The sequence below is a fragment of the Hippoglossus hippoglossus genome, chromosome 1, assembly GCF_009819705.1.
Source record: "Hippoglossus hippoglossus isolate fHipHip1 chromosome 1, fHipHip1.pri, whole genome shotgun sequence".
In the NCBI taxonomy this organism is placed as follows: domain Eukaryota; kingdom Metazoa; phylum Chordata; class Actinopteri; order Pleuronectiformes; family Pleuronectidae; genus Hippoglossus; species Hippoglossus hippoglossus.
Genome location: NC_047151.1, coordinates 7,782,833 through 7,802,793, shown reverse-complemented (window position 1 = coordinate 7,802,793; position 19,961 = coordinate 7,782,833). Strand labels below are relative to the sequence as shown.

Here is a 19,961-nt window from a genome sequence, read left to right as displayed (position 1 = left end):
GCCTTTCATAATCTCTACCACTGCAAGCTGGTACATTCAGTTCGAGTGTGCTTGTATTCCAGTTTCCTGGTCAAACAAGTGTTGAAAGATAATATGTGACCCATTAGTCAAGGAAGACAATCCACTTTTTTCTAGGGTTTGGCATTAATAAGTAATGTATAAGCTTCATCCATGATATTTGACAAATTAAAGGCCCATAGAGATATCAGAAATCATAAACAATTCTGTCCTATACCACATCAAGGAACAGACCTACTATTGATTTCCTCTCCTTTTGATTTCCTGAATACAAAGCACAGCAAGTGCTTAGAAATTTGGTGTTTGCAAACAGAAAATGTTGTTAATGTCGTTCAAGACATATGTGAAGACGCATTTTAATACCAGGTGTGAACTGGCGTATTAAGACGTGTCCACAAGTCATAGAATCGCACTGGACGCATATTATCGCCAAATATGAACAGGGTATTTGCTCCTTAATAGTGGTAACAGGTTAGAAGCAACAAGGATATGCTCATCACCCTGACCACCATGAATTACAGTATACATCACAAAAAATGCTAACAGGATTGCAATTTTTCCACACTAGCGTTGTGGCTCTAGTGATGATGATGTCATTCATTGTCCCGAGAGGATGAATCCTACTGACTTTGATAATCCTCTGAGTTTCCCTTTTGCACCACTGTGAGGTTTATATTTATAGATTGAATTGAAATAGCTCAAGAATCATTGGATTGAGTGCCCTGAAATTTAGTATAGAAAGGAATTGTAAAAACTTTGGTTGGGGGAAATTACAACTTGTCCAATTCTTTTATTTATGACCGAAGACCTGCAAAACTAATGGCGTATCCATCAGCCTCAGATTTAATACTCACTAACTTGGTTCATATTTTATTTCTAATAATTAAAGAATAATTATCTTTAAGAGCTCGAGCCAGACTCTTTTAAACTAAAATGTAGGGACTGCTCTATAACCTTAATGTACCTCCAGTCATCTTCTACAAATGGCTTGAGCTAGTCTACTGCTTTAAAAAGGACAATGCTGATCAGAGGGAAATGATGCCTGGATAAAAACCTTGGCTGGTTAAGAAATTCAGTTGCAGCAGTTTCATTCCATATGGGATTATAATTAATCATTAGCTCCTTTGATAAATACTGTTACTGTAATTGTTGCAAGAAGGGAAACTAATTCTGTCACAAAGGGACTAAAGACTCATTTTGTTTATTAGCAAAGCCAGTGTACAAAATGTTCACCCGGTAAACATTATCAGTAGGCTGTAGATTTCTCTACTTTGATCCTTAAAATAACTCTGAAAACGGCCTAAAGTCTTAAATCTCCTTCCTGCTTCAGGGTGTGCTGTGCTGGACAGTGGGCCCTTCAATCATTTGGAGGTTTTAATGATCTGGGTGTCAGACCAGAAGATCGTATCAGCCGTCTCTGGGCTCATTATTGCTAGCTTAGGTGCTTAACTCCTCACCTTCACTCTCTCCACCTCCCCCCCCCCCCGCTCTGCCTGTATCCCAATGATCGTTATCTCACCCAGATAAGTCAGACAGACATTTGTGACTTTAGAAAGTTATCAGCCACATTCCTCTCAAGCTGGAGATTGTTACTGGACTTTATTTTTTTTCCCTCACTTTGTGGTGACCAAGCATGACTGTACAAACCAATGAGGGTGAACACAGCTGCTCGCATAACAGTCATTAGTTGGTTGCATTTGTTGTTTACATGCAAATCTGTCCACATGATGTGACTCCCAAATGAATGAATTATAATTGTTTGGAAATTGACATTCATGACAAAATGTTGAACTGCTTTATATGCAGAAGGAATCAAGCAAATGTGAATGCAACAACTGGGCCATTTACACGTTTGGAAAAAACTTTGTTCTGCACCCTGACAGATGATTGCACCCCCAATTCTCTTGACAGATACCCGACCAACAACTTTCTAATTTACTAATGTAATTTTTTTTAAATCCTAGGCCTACGTTTTCATTTTAAATTGGAACACTCTTTGTCCACACAGGCACTTTAGTTCCGTATCAGTAATAATCCCAACCTGAAATCACATCATGTGAGCACTCATGTACACGGGCAGATCATCCACTCTGCAGCTGGTTAATACTACGAATGAGAAACAACGATAGTAAAAAAGCATCATCTTTTCCAAATGTCTCAGTTTTTGTCTGTCCAGTCTTTAACACAGCCCTGGAGTCTTCAAACTGAAATTAGGCCAGTGGTACTTCTAAATTTCTGTGTTATAGTTTCTTGTAATTAAGCATAGATGGCAGATGTAAATGCAGCAACAGCGAAGCATCTAAACCCAAAAGTCATGGTGCTTTTGGGTCCTGATTGGGTCTTATCAGTAATAACCTGACAAAGTGATTTCTAAAGGTTCCTCTCAGTAACAGATCCACCTGATCATCAGTCCAAGTAAAGAAATCCTTGGACATCTGCTACCAAGCAACCAGCTCTAGACTTGCCTGCTTCCTGTTTGCACCAGGTGACACATGCCCAGTGTATGTTAATAGTCATGTGTTATGCGTTTTCAGGTGTGTTAGTATGATTGATTTCCTTTTAAAATAAAAAGCATATTCATGTGAATGTAGCCTTACTTTTTGCCATTGCTGCTCCTCGTTCATAGCATCTCCTACCAACCGACCAACGGCAGATTAGACAATCTGCTTCCTGTTTGTGCATGACTTTTCATGTGTTTTCAGAGAATGGAGATTGTTTCCAATTCAAAGTTAAAATACTCATTTGGAGAGATATTTTTCATTTAAAAAAGCTGATTTAAAACTAAAATGTTTTTCTCTCCTGTTTACCCTTAACTCTACCTCTCTCTAGTCTGTAGCTTTCTAAATAACCTGCTGCTGTCGGTGCAGTTCGGCTGATGGGACAATTAAGCTCCTAGAAATAAACCCCAGGTGATTAAAATCGTGTCTCCCTTCCATCTTTTCATCTTGTTTTTCACTCCACCATCAGTCTGCTGGTGCACAGAAATGATATTCCTCTGCGGGTGTTTACTACGCACAGAGGTTAGAGCTCTATCTGCTCTGTAAACACCCGCAATACTCTCTTTGTATTGTCTGGTCACTGGCACTTTATGTATTTGCACAATTGTGTTCCCAGAATATGCCTCTTAATGATAGTCTGCTCCTGATGTAGCCGTGCAGCGTTCTTCTCCAGAGCTGCATTCATCTTGACAATTGCATACAAATGAGACAGAGAGAGATGACGTGTGACAAGACTTGAGCCTCATTTGAATCCACGTTAAGATGCGTGGGGAGAGCTATGTTGTGCATCTGAGTCACCAGACGTACTTGGAAATCAAAACATAATTAATAAATGTAATTAACAAGTGCCTTAGGTTCCCATGAAAGCAGATGCGTAATGGGAAATATATCAAAACAATTTAAAGCGATCCCCGGGAACTGTTATTACCTTTGATAAGAAGGTAATGTTTCTTTCTGACGATCCCAGAAACCTTGAGCTTGACATTTAATTTTGAACTTTGGAAACAGTTGACAAAAACAATCTATAACTCTCAGCCACGTTAGCATACTTCATCAGCACGATAAAAAACAGTTTAATGTGCTTGAAAGCTCAGTCACAAGGCAGCAAGTGGATATTGAGTTGGGTTTGTTTTGACAAATCATAAAACTGAGAGTAAAAGTTGGTGGAAAGTTAGATCAAGAAACATGAGAAACAGGTTTGAATGCAGATCTGCATCCATGTGGTGATCCATGATTTTGATCAATGTTTTTGGAGCAAACCCATAGGAAATAGAAAGTGTGTTTGCAATATATACTATAATATATAACAGAGTTTCTTGAAGAAAATTGTACTTTCTTGATTCTTGTTGTTCTGGGTTTGTACCCTCATGGTCGAATGCACTTATTGTGAGTCGCTTTGGATAAAAGCGTCAGCTACATGAAATGTAATGTAATACGTAGCTGCGTTCAGACATGCACTGGACTCACTGGCTGCATGTGAGAACTCAAAAGTCAGAGTCAGCTGCTGCGGACTTTCTGCAGAGTTTCTCTTGCTAGCCCCCAACTAAAGAATCTACTAACATGTGACAGTCACAAGCAGATGAAAAAAGGTTTCATACACATAGAAGAAACTAGAAGTTCTTCACATGCGAAGAGAGAAAGGCACACTGAATCCCATTTTCCCGAGTTTATGTCTGAAAACGGCTCATGTGTGTTTGCCTGCTAGTCTTGCTAGTTAACATTACTGAATTTTGATCTGATGATGTCACAAGTAAGAACGCGAGGTATGAATGTCTGCACCAAATTTCATGGTAATCCGCTCCATTAAATAGTTACTGAGATATTTGACTCCAAAGAACAGTCTGATCATCGGGCTACAAATAAGAAAGATTGGGCTGCCTCGGTCGACATTAGGATTCTTTGTGTGTCCTCTTGAGTCATATTTTATGTTAATAGTTGAACATTTGGAGAAGAAGAAGTAATGTAGTATTATTTCTCCAGTCAAGTTGGTATTTTTCTTTATTCATGTGTCGCATAATTAAGTGCCTCTGGAGTCGTGTGCTACCGACACAATTTCTGGTTGCATTGTGAAAGTGAAACCAAAAGCTCACACCATTGTGATATATTTGCACATCATTAGCATGCTGTACTCATATTTACAAACACAGGAGTGACACAAACACACACACACACACATACGGATATGCCCCCTCATCCAATAAAATGGATGACGCAGCATTTGAATGGATCTTGCATAAAACACAGAGATTGTCATTTTCTGCCCCGCCGTGACTTAAAGGACCTGACCCACCCGGTGTGACCCCGCCGACCTCCGCATCGGGGTCACTCTGGGGTCATGCCGTGTCACTGCTATGTCACGCAGATGCCTGGAATCTCAGCTATGTTCCCTGACACTCTCACCACAGACCTTACATCATACATTGACTTGTCATTCCCACAGCCCATTCATGCAGAAGAAAGAGAGGGGATGGGGGTCTTTCTAATCACTGGTCTCTTCCCCCCTCCTTCTCTCTCTGTCTCTCTCTCTTTCTTTTTTTTTTGTCTTGCTATATCCCCTCCTCCCCCATCTACTTGTAATCTCTCTAATACCTCTTTTTTCTTCTACATCACTGCTATTCTTAACCGCCAGTATTTTTTGGGGCCTCAGTAAAAACTTTGTAAAGGGCTCTTCATATATGGCACATACACACTCTCTCTCTCCCTCTCTCTCACACACACACACACACACACACACACACACACACACACACACACACACACACACACACACACACACACACACACACACACACGCACACACCCCTTTCGCACCCCTATAGATCAGCTGTAGGATCCCACTGTGCCGTCTGACCACGTGGACTCAATTCACAGAAGGGACCCTCTGTTGCGGTGCCATTCAGCAGAGGCCCATGATGTCACAGGGAAACCGCCTTCATCTCCCACACACATATACACACGGACTCTGCATAGAGACGCGGCTCCTCCCCCACTCCCCTTTCTTCTCATCGCCGTGGTGAATGGAATTGCATGGCTGTGCAGTTCAATCACTGTCAAGTGTAAAGAAAAGGGGTCTCTTGTGCAAAATTTCATGATTCACAATTGATTAAATAGGGGTGTCATTTCATGGCTGAACAGGGAGGTGTGCGGAGACGAGGGGAGGGGAGGGAGGGGAAGACTTTTTCATGCCCTTGTGAGAGATATGGCTCAGAAATGGTTTGATGGGCCCCATTCAGAGCTGGAGATGTAAAGTTCTGGGGTTAATTCACAGTGGAAAATAAGAGCCCGGTATAAGAGAGAGGAGGGGGTAAAGGGACACAGCGGGGGGAATTTGCCGGTATCTCCTCGCCTCGTCTTGCTAACAGGCTTTCATGCCACTGAGAGATATAGACCTAATACACTGTACGTATGATTTAGATTCCTGTTGTCATCTGGAAACTCCCAGGGTTCACCCAGCAGGGAGGGAGGACAGGAAGTGGGTTTGAGAAGGAAAGAAGACGTTTGAGATCATTTCATTGTATTCCACAAGAGGACACCGACTACAACAGTAATGAGGTTGGAGATAAATATTTCAGCACTGTATTGGGTTGCAAACCTCTGAATGGGACCAGTGAGGTTTCTCGATTGCAGCGCTGCTATTCTAAAGTAAAGAACTTATTTAAACTTGGTAGTGGAAGTAGTATTGTAAAACATTTGAGCGACTGGCGCTCCCATCTTTAGACCTCAGCCAGACGTAGAGTTATTACAGTTTCCCTTTCTTATGTTGATAAAGTCATTCTAATGGATTGCTCTAATAAAAGAAAGTATTTTATTTCAGAATTTCCCTGAATCTATATATAAGTCTTGTCAGCTAATCCACGCATCAGAACCTTAAAAACAGTATCATAAGCCAACTACACTTTTTTCTTTTTTGCTGAAAATACAGTGTACTTGATTTGCAGCATTAGTCGATCTTAGCAAGACTCGCTGCAAGGGAGATGTTTTATGCCAGAAGTTGGAAATTCCCTGCAGATAAGTCACAAACTGTGTTACATTGGGAAAGCCTGTTTTGTCACAAGTTCATGACTACAGATGATTGTTATGTATTCATCTAGACAAGTTATCTAAAGCTGAGGGTCTGGACTGTCTCCACAGTTTTCCCTTTACACATGCACAATGAAGTCAGAGGTTCTCTTCTCATGCAAACTCACAACAACACAGATATCTGCAGAGTGTTATGGTAATGGTCTGTATTTCTATAGAGCTTTTCTAGTCTTGATGACCACTCAAAGCGCTTTACAGTACTTTTTTTTTTGCCATTCACCCATTGGAGGACGACCGCTTTATCCCCTCAGTCACAGCCGCCACAAGTGTTCAGGTGAGGGGTGGTGCAGCAGACAGACATATTCTTATTTTGATAAACAAGTGAACATTGATGGAAATAGAAATCATCTTATCCTAAATGCATATTTTGTTCTGTGATGGATTGGATGAGCACATCGGACAAATTATCTTGTGAATGAAGTGTGGTGTAAATTGCTGACTTGGCAATTTTTTCTTTAACTTACAATACAGAGGCATTCACTGTTTGTACTGTATTGTTTGAGTATTAAAAATAGTACACAAGACAAGTTAGCAAAGAGAAACGTGTGTGTGTGTGTGTGTGTGTGTGTGTGTGTGTGTGTCTGTGTGTGTGTCTGTGTGTGTGTGTGTGTGTGTGTGTGTGTGTGTGTGTGTGTTTTGAGTAATCCACCTAAGTAAGCTGCTGGGTTTCCGAGCAAAGATTTTTAAGGGGAGAACAAGACCTCGTGAGACTCAGGCAGACCGGCTTCACTTTTGCCACATGCTTTGGGGATTTCAGCTCCGATGTTGTTCACAGTGTGAGCCTCCTTGTTGTTTGTACACACTCAGAGTAAATCTTTGAGGTTATTTGAGGTCGTATCTCAACCCTATTTCTCTTTAATCCAATTTATGTGAAAAAGCTCCAAAGGAGAATAATCTTGATTTCATCACATTTATTGTATTTTCTCTTTTTTTTTTCCACTGTAGCATTCTCACAGCTAAATTAAATTATGCCCATTAGTGGACTCATTTACCTTTCAAGCAGTTATCCGATGCTTTTATCCAAAGTGACTTGTAGAAAGTGCAAGCGATGAATAAGCTTGAATTACTGGATTCCAGGTACTCAAAGCAGCCTGGAGAAAGGGTTTTAATGGACTGAGTGTAGAAAACTAATGTGTGATCATGCTACATGAAGTATTAGTGGCCAGGAAAAGCAACGTTTTTTCCACTGCAGGATGAAGCTAATTAAACATATAAGTGGCTGTATTGAATGTGTAGTGAGGTGACACCGAATCAACACTAAGCTATGAACTGCAGTAAAGTATTTCTGAAACTCATTAACCTCTTTTATTATCTTTAACCTAACTTTTATTGTTTTTTATTCATGCTCGCATACTCCCTAAGCTGCCTTCAGACATGCGCCGTACTCCTGATAATCTCCTGACATTCTCCAGAGGGGCTGTATGTGACAATGCAAATGTCCGAGTGAGAGTCTCTGGACTTCCTTTAATGAATTTCTCTCGGCAGCGCCCGAGTAAGAACTCTGGAGAAAATGCCCGAATTTGCCGATGTGAGAACAGGAGATCATCAGGATTCATCGGGAGTGAGCAGGGACGTGAAAAAGTGGTGCCACACATGTAGAGGATATTGACGAAGATGTCAAGAGAGCATTTGGTGTTGTAAAGAAAACACGTGATCTCCGCAGTAGAATGAATACGTTACGACCTGTCTCTGCCTGCTGTACCACCCCTCACCTGAACCCTGAGGACATTTTTGTGTTTTTGAGAACACGTCTGAGCTGACAATCTCCTGCTGCCTTGTGACTGTGTGAAAAGCAAACTCTGCAGAAAGTCCTGACCCAATTGTACGGAAATTCTCTGGAGTTTATGACTGTAAACGGCTCTAGTTATGTGTTTTTCTTCTTGCGTAAAACTATAGCACAATGATGATATAATCCATAAATCCAACCACAGCAAATATCCTGTTTATGCAAATGTTTTATCACTAGGGAAATACTCTTATTTACTTTCTTGCCAAGAGTTAGATGAGAAGATTGATACCACTCGATTAGTTTAGCTTAGCATAAGCTTTCTTACTGTGACAGGCCTAATCCTCCTTTATGAGAAAGGCGCACTGGCACTACAGCAAACTGCATCCACTTTGTGCTAACCATCAGCCCAACTACAAATATAAATAGATGATTCTGGGTTATGCTCACATATCAACAGGCCATCAGAGAACATCAGCGAGTGGGCTGAGCGTTATGTGTACACGAGTGGAGCTCTGGGCAGGGAAACTATTATGAGAGATCACAGAAGTATTGGAATGGAATGGAAATACATTGTGAGGGAAGCAAAAGTCTTTTTTTTTAAATTCCACTCTGGCCTTGAGGAAACTCATCAGGAAACCACAGTTAATCTATTTCTTCATATGTATCTTTGTGGGTTTCATACAGAGTTTTGCTGTATTTGGAAAAAGAGACGTTTTGAGGAAGAGAAACTCATATCTTCCTTGTGTCTGTGCAGAAGTCTGGGCTTTTTCAAATCCATGTGTGCAAATATAGTCAGTGAAACCATATAATTACATCACAAGACTGTCCAACAGAAAGAAGAGGGATTCAACAGCAGTTTGTGAGATCACCTCTGCCCTCTGGTACTGGTGAATACCCACTGGTCTCAACCCTTGGGTCTTTGTATCTGGAAGACGTTGATCTTTTGTTCTGTGGTTCCAATCAAAAGTAGCTGATTGCAATAATTTGTCTGATTAAGAAGATTCCCAGAAGAGAAGCACTCTTCCTTATTTTACTTTTTTAGCTTTCTTTTCAGACAATGCCTCTTTTCACTGTCTCTTCTAGGTATTGGTCCACATTTGCACACACACACACACAGGCACACACACACACACACACACACACACACACACACACACACACACACACACACACACACACACACACACACACACACACACACACACACACAGGCACACTCCCTTTTCACCACTTTGCCTCGGGGCTTGTCACAGGGCACACAACAAGAGGCTTCTGTGCATACCAACCCATACTGTTCATTCAGAGTTGCCGCTAATCATGCATTTGCATGCACACACACACACACACACACACACACACACACACACACACACACACACAAACATGTACACAATTACATTACATGTGACTAGCATTCCTGTGGTTTTGGCCTCTGGAGAAAGAAAGGGATTGAAGGGATTGGCTGAAAGGAGGAAAAGAAAGAGAAAGGTTGCAGCGACAAAGGAAATAACTAGAGGACAAAATACAATGAAACCCCCCAGATAGTGGGAACCAAGCATAATATCTTTTACGGAATCCAGTTGACTGAAGCATCATAAAAACCCTCTCCATGACTCATCTGTGTATCTCTTTACCCTGTTTCCAGCATGATTTTTTCTCATTGTCAGTTTCGACACTTTAGACCCTTTGAAAACTCCGGGCTTTGTCTTCTTTGCTGCACTTTGTAAATCATTTTGAATAAGAGTGTTTGATACCTAAACTGTGATTCTACAGACACAGAAAAGAACAGCTGTTCTCGCCCCCAAACTCCGCTGCTGATAAGCTATGATAAGTAAGACTTTCTAAGACGTCACTAAGCATTTAGGTCAACCCCGCTCTACCCTGGCTCATCTCTCCTCTGCTGTGTCCTGGGGTGCCGGAGCAGCTGTGAACTAAAGTCTGTCAGTGTATCAGTCTCCCGTGTCATGATGCCAGATGCCACATCTTGCTCAGAGTAACACAGGGATTCAATCCAGGTAATTAATCTGAGCTTGTTAGCCACATGGCGGGCAGGTCGTGGCGGAAACTGCCCCGCGCCCTGCTGAAGTTACTCAACACCCACCTACTCTCCCAGTCAGCGGACGGTCTGCTCTTTACTATATGTTTACGTGCAATGTATTGTGGTCTGCGTGCAACAGCTTATGTGGAGAGACGGGGTGTGACGATTCGGAAACCGAGACCAAAACCACAATACATCCACAATCTTACACTTAAATACAAGATGACTGAACCAAGACACCGCAATTTGCCGCCACAACTGAAGGTGCACAACAGATTGTGAGCTCATTACAGTATTGATTTAAAAGAAAAATGTCTTCATGTCACAATTGTCACAAAAGCATGTACATTACAAAATCTGTATTCCAATTAATAATAGGGCAAAGTATAAACTTCATAAACATTCCACACTACACTTATTTAATTGTCTTAAGCTTTGTGTGTTGCATGGCAATCACGATCACGCCTGTGGTAAAAGTTAGTCAAGATTAATGAGTTAATGATGGAGGAAAAAAAGAAGATGTTTGACCCAATCTGTGGATTTGGAGCGCCGTTACACTCCCAGTTGACAGAGTACGCGCTGCTGACACACGCAGTAGCTTATCTCAGCTCGCCTCCCCCATAGGAATGATGTCTTTTAAAGCAAGGGTGCCGGGAGGATGGGGTGAAACTGATATGTGCTGCTACCTTGCTCTCCCTCGCCCAGCATCGGTAAATGATGGCATTAGGGAGGAGGTGAGGGGGCGGAGTAGATGAACCGCTTTCCTTCCTAGAACGAGGGATGATGCGTGGGTCGGGGGGAGGAGGAGGAGGAGGAGGAGGAGGAGGAGGAGGAGGAGGAGGAGGAGGAGAAAGGCGAAGCTGGACATGTGCTGAGAGAGAGATATGTGGCCCTTTTTTTTTCTCTCTCTCTCTCTCTGGTGCACAGGAGATTGGGAGAAAGGGAGAGAAAAAGGACAGGTGAAATATTTCCCCCTGTGGCAGAGGAAATGAGGGAAAGTGGAAAGGGCCAGCTCTGTGTTGAGAAATGGACTGAACCATTCCCAACGGGGGGGGGCTGGTGGGGGTCCTGAAACTCCCAGCCCCACAGGCCTCTCCTTCCCTCTAAATGTACCTACCAGTGATGGATGATATTAGCACGTACCTCCTCTGCCTTTTTCTCACTCCACAGCAGTGCTCAGAGAGCTCGCTGTTTGTGTGTGTGTGTCTGTGTGTGTGTGTGTGTGTGCACAGCCAGCACAACACATGCCAGGCAATCCTGGTTTGGCCCCCCCTTCACTCCTAGAAAATATATCCCCTGCAACAATCGATAGCTACCCCCAGCTCCCATCTCCGTCTGCAGTCCGACGCATGCCGGCCCTATCTCCAGCGGCTGCCACTACTATTAATTCTGTGCCCCCGCCGCTTCCTGCTTCAGGGCCCGGTCCCCGAGATTAAAGAGCAACACGGCCACTGGAGTCCTTTGCTCACAGGAGGTGGGGGAGGAGTGGGAGGAGTGGGAGGGAAGAAGGGGGCACAAGATTGTTTATCCAGAGAAAGATCTCCTCACCGCCAGCTGACAAATACTACTCATTTCCACTCCAGGGCCACATGGGGCTAACCTCCTCTGATTCTTATCCGTGTCAATTCATTTGGAGCAAATCAACATCTTTGTGATGCTTTTAGGTAATTCTAAATGCAGTCAGGTCGCACTACAATGGTGAGACGATTAATTAGTAAGGTGGATGTTGTTATGTTTGGGGAGAGCTAAGCTACATGGACCCAGGTAACCCAGTCTTTCTAGACCTTCCTAGGTCCTACTGCGCATTTACTGTAAGACATCATCTAACTCTCATCATTAAATATCAAAGTAGATCGAGTGGATACCTCCACCAAGGACCAACATTCCCCTTCTGAAACCACATCTACATCCATTCGATCGATTTTTATTTGGATCTGCACCAAATTGCCCACACTCATATTATAATCGGCTGTGTATTAGCTGTATAGCCCAATGGCAACCCATATGCTTTGCTATACAGTACAAAGAGACATGCCCCTGGTCGTAAGGACATTTTTAGCACATTTTTGTTTTCTAGTTAGTGTGAAAGCACTGGTAAGCGAATGTGTAGAGAGAGAGAGTTAACCGATTTCTTTGAGTTTTCCTGTTCCTTATAATTGAATATTAACCTAAGCCTAAGTTTACAGATATTTAAATGTTACATCGGACCAGCAGCAAAATCAAAACCGAGTATTTATCTTAATATCACAAAAGACAAAAAAAAAACAGAAGGAACAAGAACCAATACATTTTTGGTAATTGACAAAAAAAGACATCAATTATTTATCACTCATCAAAAAGCTCTGTGATGAATTTATTGTGGTATTATATTTGCTTGCTTTGACATTTTTCCACTTTAATTGTCTCTCCCTTATCTTCTCATGTCTCTTGCCGTGGGACTCAAAGTGGGAGTATCCGTCTCCCCAGGGCAAACACATGCCACCTCTACCTTACTCACTGTCTCTCTCTCTCTCGCTCTCTGCCTTAAACACACACACTCAAGTGAAAATCCACGAGAAGCATGCACTGTACACACATAATCGTGAATGCACACAGACTCATTTTACCTCTGCAAACATCCAGCGACTTGCACTGCATGGATTAGCCTCCTAAAGCATTCCCTTTGAAAGTCGGCAAGTGGAGATTTCTTTTTAGGTGATCACTGCCCTAAGCAGCTGTTACACGCAGGATTAGCAGGTTCTGCCATTCAGACAACACGGTCTGTTTAAACTGGCTCGCTGAAGAAAGTAGAGAAAGACAAGGAGGGGAGGGGAGGACGTGAGATGGGGTTATGACAGGCAGGAGCCGAGATGGAGCCAAGACTAAAGGGGGGGAAAGAGAGAGAGAGAGAGGGGAGAAAAGGAGGTGCGAGAGACGTGAATTGCGGAACAGACGATGAGAGAAGGGGAGCGGGATGTGGAGCAGAAGGGATGAGAGGTGAAAGGAGCGGAGCAGAGGGGTGGAATCAGGATGTGTGAAGAGAAGTGTGAAGGAAAGTGGAGGCAAAGAGTCAAGAAAAGTCAGGAGAGGAGAGGAGAAGAGAGGAGGGGAGGGGGGAGAGGAGGAGGAGAGGGAAAAAAAGGTATCCACTCTTAAAAATCTCACCTCTACCAAGCTTAAAAAAATGAGCTGACATTAGAATATTGTTCTCCCTGTTTTTCATCCACTTTTTCTTGTGTCTCCTCTACCACCTCCCTCTTTTTCCCGGAGTGTGAAAATGTGTCATCCCGCCACCTCTGTGTAATTGTGCTGGTACAAGGTGTTTGCAGAGAGAGAGACGGTTGATGGGCTGATAACAGGCCTGACTTTAAGGGTTGGAAAAACATTTCCATGCAGAGCACCTGGCATCTCACCCTGTGTCTCCTCCATCTCCTGCTTAAAGGCTGTGTCACATGCCTCATATTGCATTTAGCACCCGCTCCCTCTCTCTCTCGCTCTCCTTTCTCTCCTCTTTTTCTGTGTCTTGTAAATGGTCAAACACATCAGGGATCCCTGTTGTTGTTATGAGCTCTATCTTTCTCTGTTTGTGTCTAGCAAGGTGTGGCGGCCGGGCATCTTCCTTTACTCTTCCGTTTAATGCATTGTGGCACATCTCTCCGGAACACGCCGGCGCTTCCTGGGAGCAGAACTCATGTCTCGTGTCAGCGCTCTTTTGCCTCGCGCTCCCCCACTTTCGCTCATTGCCCGTTTTTCCCCCCCTCCCCTTTTCTGCCAGCCCCTGTTCCGCTCCTTCGCTTTTAGCCCATTCTGCTGGAAAGATAGGGAAATTGTACATTCAGACGTTCACGCACACGCACACACTATCTCATATATGCAGACACACAACGCTGACAAGTGCAGCCTTTCCAGTCACACGCCACACCACGACCATTTCTTCACATTTCTCACATGGCACCAGTAAAAAAGGAATGCACACACACACACACACACACACAAACACACACACACACACACACACACACACACATAACACCCTCACAAACTCACAGTCAAATGTTGTCCCTTTATCCCTCCTTGGTAATCTGTTTACGGAGTGCTGGGCCCATTTGAAGGAGAATTTAATTGAAACAGGGTCTAATCTGATGATGGCCCATCGCAGCAGAGCCCTCAGCCCCTGCATCACCTCCGGTTAAGTTGCACCTTGTACTCCTCACACTCGGTAGCTTGCTACTTAATTTCATGCCTCACGGTCCAACGCAGCGCTGACCACTCAAACATGCCCCATTGATTGTTAATCCGACATTTGATATGCACCACGCTCACTCAGTTCTGATCTTGTTTTTCTTGTTTGTGTCTCCCCCCCCCCTACTCTTTTCTCTCTCCCCCTCCCAATGCACCCCTTGTCTTTCTCCTCTTCTTCTTTCTCTTCATACCAGGATGGATATTACTCCCACCGGCCGAAGGAGAAAAGTAGAGTCGACAGCAACAACGAGAACTCGGTGCCCAAAGACTTTGACAACATAGACAATAGTAACTTTGGTGCACGCTCGCAGCCACACCGGCAGTCTGTCGGGGCCACGAGCAGCAAGCAGCAGCGGGAGCACCTGCAGGAGAAAGCCCACGCGCAGCAGCAGGCCTGGCGGGACAACTCCCCCGGGCTGAGCCGCAGCTCAAATGAAGTGCTGCCCGTCGGCCACCAGCCACTAGCGGTAGGCAACAATTCCTCCTACCTAGGTGGTCAGGGTGTCGTGGGAGTTCCACGGCAGCAGTCCCCTGCCTCACAGGCCCAGCAGGCCCAGTCGCAGCACAGACATCAGCACCCCCACTGGAGGCAGGCGACCGCAGCGCCGCTGGAGGTGACCTACGACCAACCACCCAAGTGCGAGATCAGTGGGAAGGAAGCCATTTCAGCTCTCTCCAGAGCCAAGAGCAAGGAGTGTCGGCAACAGATCGCCGAGGTGTACTGCAGACACAAGGAAGGGCAGTTAATGCCTGAGAAGGTCACTCGCTACTGCCACCTTGAGGGTGAGTCCATGGGTGTAATTACAATGATTGATTATTTGATTTTAGTTAATTCAAATTGTTATTCCTAGGGAGGTAGAACAGTCACTTTGTATTCTGCACAAAAATCCTCTCACTGAATGGGTCGATATCTATCAAGCTTGACTACGAGAGCACATCTGATTCAGGAGTATTGAGTCCAAATTAGTTGTATTAGGTGTTGTACAGTGTCTGATGCCGCACAGATACCTTAAGATACCTTCAAGCTCCTGAAAACATGGTGTCAATTCTTCCGAAGTCCAGGAGCAAATCTCCAAAAACGACAATGTATCGAAAGTGGAACCTCCATCTGGTCTGTGTGGGTTTGATTGACAAATGTCTCCACATTCTGATTGATTGGAGCGTTCAAGCATGGGACGTCAAGTCCTGCCCAATAAAACACCAGTGAGAAAAGCATGGACAATCAGTCAACAAAATGATCTGAGTCTGTTCAGTGGATGAAGAGGGACAATTACATGGGGTCAGAGGATGTAACACAACAAGGTGTAAGATATTTAACCCCTTTAAACCTAAGGTACCGAACAGAATCGCACTACAAACCCACGTCATGTTTGAAAACCACCTAAAACCTTTTGACGTTTTCTGAAGAGCTGACAGAATTGCCAATGTTTGCAAAAAAGTATTTCTCAACATCTAAAGGAGAAAGAGACATGAAATAAAAACATTTCAAAGCTCATACATTTAGCTTTCATTGTAAATTATTACCTTTTCCCTAAAGCTTGTGAACGTCTTCCTGCTCAAACATGTCTTTAACCGACTGAGCCTTGGAGCCTGTAATCTGCTTTAATATCGCTCCCCTCTCTTAAAGTGCCAGCCATCGTCTGAAACGCTACCTCCATCAATCAATCGAATTTCATTTTTATAGCGCATGTTCACAAATCACAATTTGTCTCATAGGACTTAACAAGGTGCGGCTTTCTCTGCCCTTATCCCTCAGCAAGAAAAAAAAACCTATGAACAAGGAAAACAAACTTAGAAACCTTAGAGAGAGCCACATGTGAGGGATCCCTCTCCCAGGACAGACAGAAGTACAATAGATGCAGTGTATAGGTAACACGGTCACAATTCATTATCAAGATCCTACGTGATGGATGGTGATCATGGATCTCTGCTACGGCCACATTGTGGATCTTTGATCATATACTTTTTTGCTGGCTTAAAGCACTTATAAACAAAACAGACATACTACATCTCCCATAATGCATTTTGCCTTTTCACCAGTATTTGAGCAAATCACTATGTATTTCATCAGTCACCTATCTTGAAATGATGATGCACATGTGTTATCCTGCTCTGAGGGGAGAAACACGCAAACGTCACACCCAGGTAAATACCATGTTGCATCCAGTCTAAATGGGGGTAATTATGAACAAATCTCCCAAAAGCAAACGTTAGAATGGGGAGAGGAGCCAGAGGCAGCAGTGCCGTTTAAATATTTGTTTCCCTCAAGTCAATTTGAAAGCAAAAACCTCCCTAAAGAATCTCAAATCAGGATATCAATGCGCTAATTAAGATTTTTTTGCTTGGGTTGATTTTTCTGTCAGGCTCACAGAAAGTACAAAACACAAAGTAAAACTTCCTTGAAAGAAGGCTGACAGGTTGTCAATGTCCTTTCTCTGTATTGTTTGACACTTCATTTTTTTCCAACTTTATTTCCTCCAACTCTCTGCTGCTGCACAATTTCTTTTACGGCAAAAAAAGAAAAAACAATATCTGCAAAGCTAAGCTCAAAGCGTTTACTCTGACCAGCCGGGCTTCAGTACATGGTAACATATTTCCGGCTCCCGTAATTGCAGTTCTCGTCAAAGGCAAGAAAGCGTCTTTTTTGCTGATGTGTAATTGGTGAAGTAAATTGTTAGGGAAAATGTGGATGCTGCTTGTATTCCCTCCAAATTGGTTTCCAATTTTCATTTGTTTTGTCAAGCTGGCCACAGAACACAGGTTCTTACACACACACACACACACACACACAAACACACACACACACACACACACACACACACACACACACACACACACACACACACACACACACACACACACATACACACACACACTCTTTTTATCCTCAGAATTTATATACGTCTGCAGTCTGGTTGTGGATGCTGTAAACAAAATCTGTTGCGGCTGCAGCCATTGGTGAGCCGCACGCATCAGCAACCATGTTTAAGTGAACGGCACATACACACAGATACATTTCCACTCATGGGAGTGGACTGACTGCAGAATGGACAGCAGGGGAGGAGGAGAAAACTATTAGACATCCCACCTGTTGTACTCAGATACCTTCCTTGGCCCTCGCTCATGTTATTAGAACTGGAGGAGGCATGGTGACTTAGCAACTTTTGTACATTCCCCTTTCCCAGGAGCAGGGGTATCGTTTGTCTGTGCCTAAGCTCCTGTCATCTCACGAAGCAAGTCGCCGTCCCACTCAAACTGACAGTTTGATCAAAAGAGACAAAGAAATTGAAAAGGGCTTTCCCCTGGTGGTTGGGCTGTAACAACACGACAGCTAAATTAAATCACTTTTCTTTCTTATTCTCTGTCTGCCCGCCTGCCGCCTGCCAATGTGTTATCTCTCTCCATCTTTCTCTCTTCCCTCCCTCTGTTCCCCTGCCCAATTCAAGCCCTAACCTTGTTAGCAGAGAATTGTCCAATTTGATTTGATCAGTATTCTGTCCTTGAGGCCTTGCTTAGATTAGCAATTGTGTTAGCTCTGGTAGCATCAATGAATAGCCCAGGAACGTGTTCAGTGTCTTTGCCTCCCATATGATAACTTTGCTAATCATGAAATGACAGGTCTGTGTTGCTCCAGCAGCGGCGTTAGCTGGCACACGGTGACCTTGATCCCATGTGGCGTTCACTTAATGGTCGTTCGAGGATTGATACTGTACCTAAGCCCCGCAGGTTCTGATGGTTGGGCTGGATTTGGACAAAGGTTTCACGTTTCGAGTTGATCACATCACCTGAACATTAGACAGCAAATATTGGACTTTTGAAGTGCTAATTAAAATGAACCGGACAACTTGATGTGGTGCATCAAGTGTCACTGTTTAGTGATAATATACAGTAAAAATATATCAACCTGATGGACCTACTGTCTTTGTTGTGCTACTCCCAGTTCAGTGCTACAAGGCTATTACAGGTGGGAAATAGTAATACTTGTATGTATGTCTGGAAACAATCTACCTATAGCTTAATTTAAACAATGCCTTTTAATGATCATTTACACAGTGCCCACGGTAACAACTGCATGACAGGAAACACACTCAGTTAATATCAACTATCTCAGGCTCAGATCAGGTTCAGAAATGAACTAATGACTCAGTAGAGCACATACATTCTCGAGTGTAGATTTTTGTTTGGATCTGCACAGATGTGCAAACCCTCATAAATATCAGCCGCCTAAACATGCCTGATTTATTTCATCTAGATCCAAGAATTATCGTTTAAAATGTTGAAAAATGGAATTAATTGCAAGAAAGTTCCTTGATCCGCCCCCAGATCAGGGTCCACACCAAAAAATGATGTGTTCTTTCTTGAGCCATATCACATCTTTCCACCAAGTTTTGTGTTAATCTAGTAGGAGGGAAAACTGCACTCTGAAGGCCTTGTACTGAAAATGATTTGATTACAAATATTACTTAGAGCTGCCGTAATCCATATTAATCTGTGCAAAGGGTCTGTCACCCAATTTACACCCACCTACCCTGTCTCACCTCTATGATGCTTCATAGCCTCTGTTAGCTCATTGTTTTGGTTTCCATGCCTATAACTTTACTGATTTTAGTCTCTCTTTCACCAGCTCTGAGATGCTAATCGGGACAGTGATTCCTCCATTGTATCAAACTCATAAACAAAAATGACAAGTTGGGCTGTATTTGTTAGATCTGTTGTTTTATTGCTGGCCGGAAAGTAAAACTGAAAAATGATTTGCGGTGTCCATTAATGTTTTTTATTCAGTATCTTCATTCATATCAGTAATCTGCTCTGTGGTGGTTGTTAGAGACCAACTGACACTTTGGAACAACTCTACTTTGTCTGGTTCCAGCAGCTCGGCAGCAGCAACAAGGCTCCTTCACTAATTCTCCTTCTGACTGAGGCTACAGCATCTTAGCTGTTCGCTCACCACACTCGCCTGTGTAACACTGTCTCTGTCAGAATGTGGTCTTGTAAAAGCTGATTGTTGAGCACACTTACTCCACAGAAGAGCGTTAACTTGATCCAAAAGCATTTGTCATTTCAGCTCATCCAGTGCATGTTTCCAGCTGTAATGACCTTTTCTAGCACTGCAATTGCGTCCCTGCAAACTAGGAACCCTGGCTTTTCTTTTATTTCAAGAAAAATAATTAAAGTGGTAACCGCTTATAGTGATCACATTTGTCCTGGGCCTCTCTCACACACACACACACACACACACACACACACACACACACACACACACACACACACCAACACAGACTCAGCTGACATCTCTGACCCGCTACAGTTTAAATGAAGATTTGTTTGAAATGACCACCCCTTATCAAGACTGATCACCATATAATGATTGATACTT

General features: G+C 43.3%; 1 protein-coding gene across 1 annotated transcript in view; it reads left to right on the top strand.

Moving 5' to 3' along the window:
* Nucleotides 1-19,961, top strand: part of xylt1 (xylosyltransferase I) — an 83,455-nt gene that overhangs the window by 28,300 nt on the left and 35,194 nt on the right. Inside the window, exon 2 of the mRNA XM_034588285.1 lies at nucleotides 14,779-15,367. Coding sequence (XP_034444176.1) covers nucleotides 14,779-15,367 — 589 coding nt within the window. The remainder of the gene's footprint in view (nucleotides 1-14,778; nucleotides 15,368-19,961) is intronic.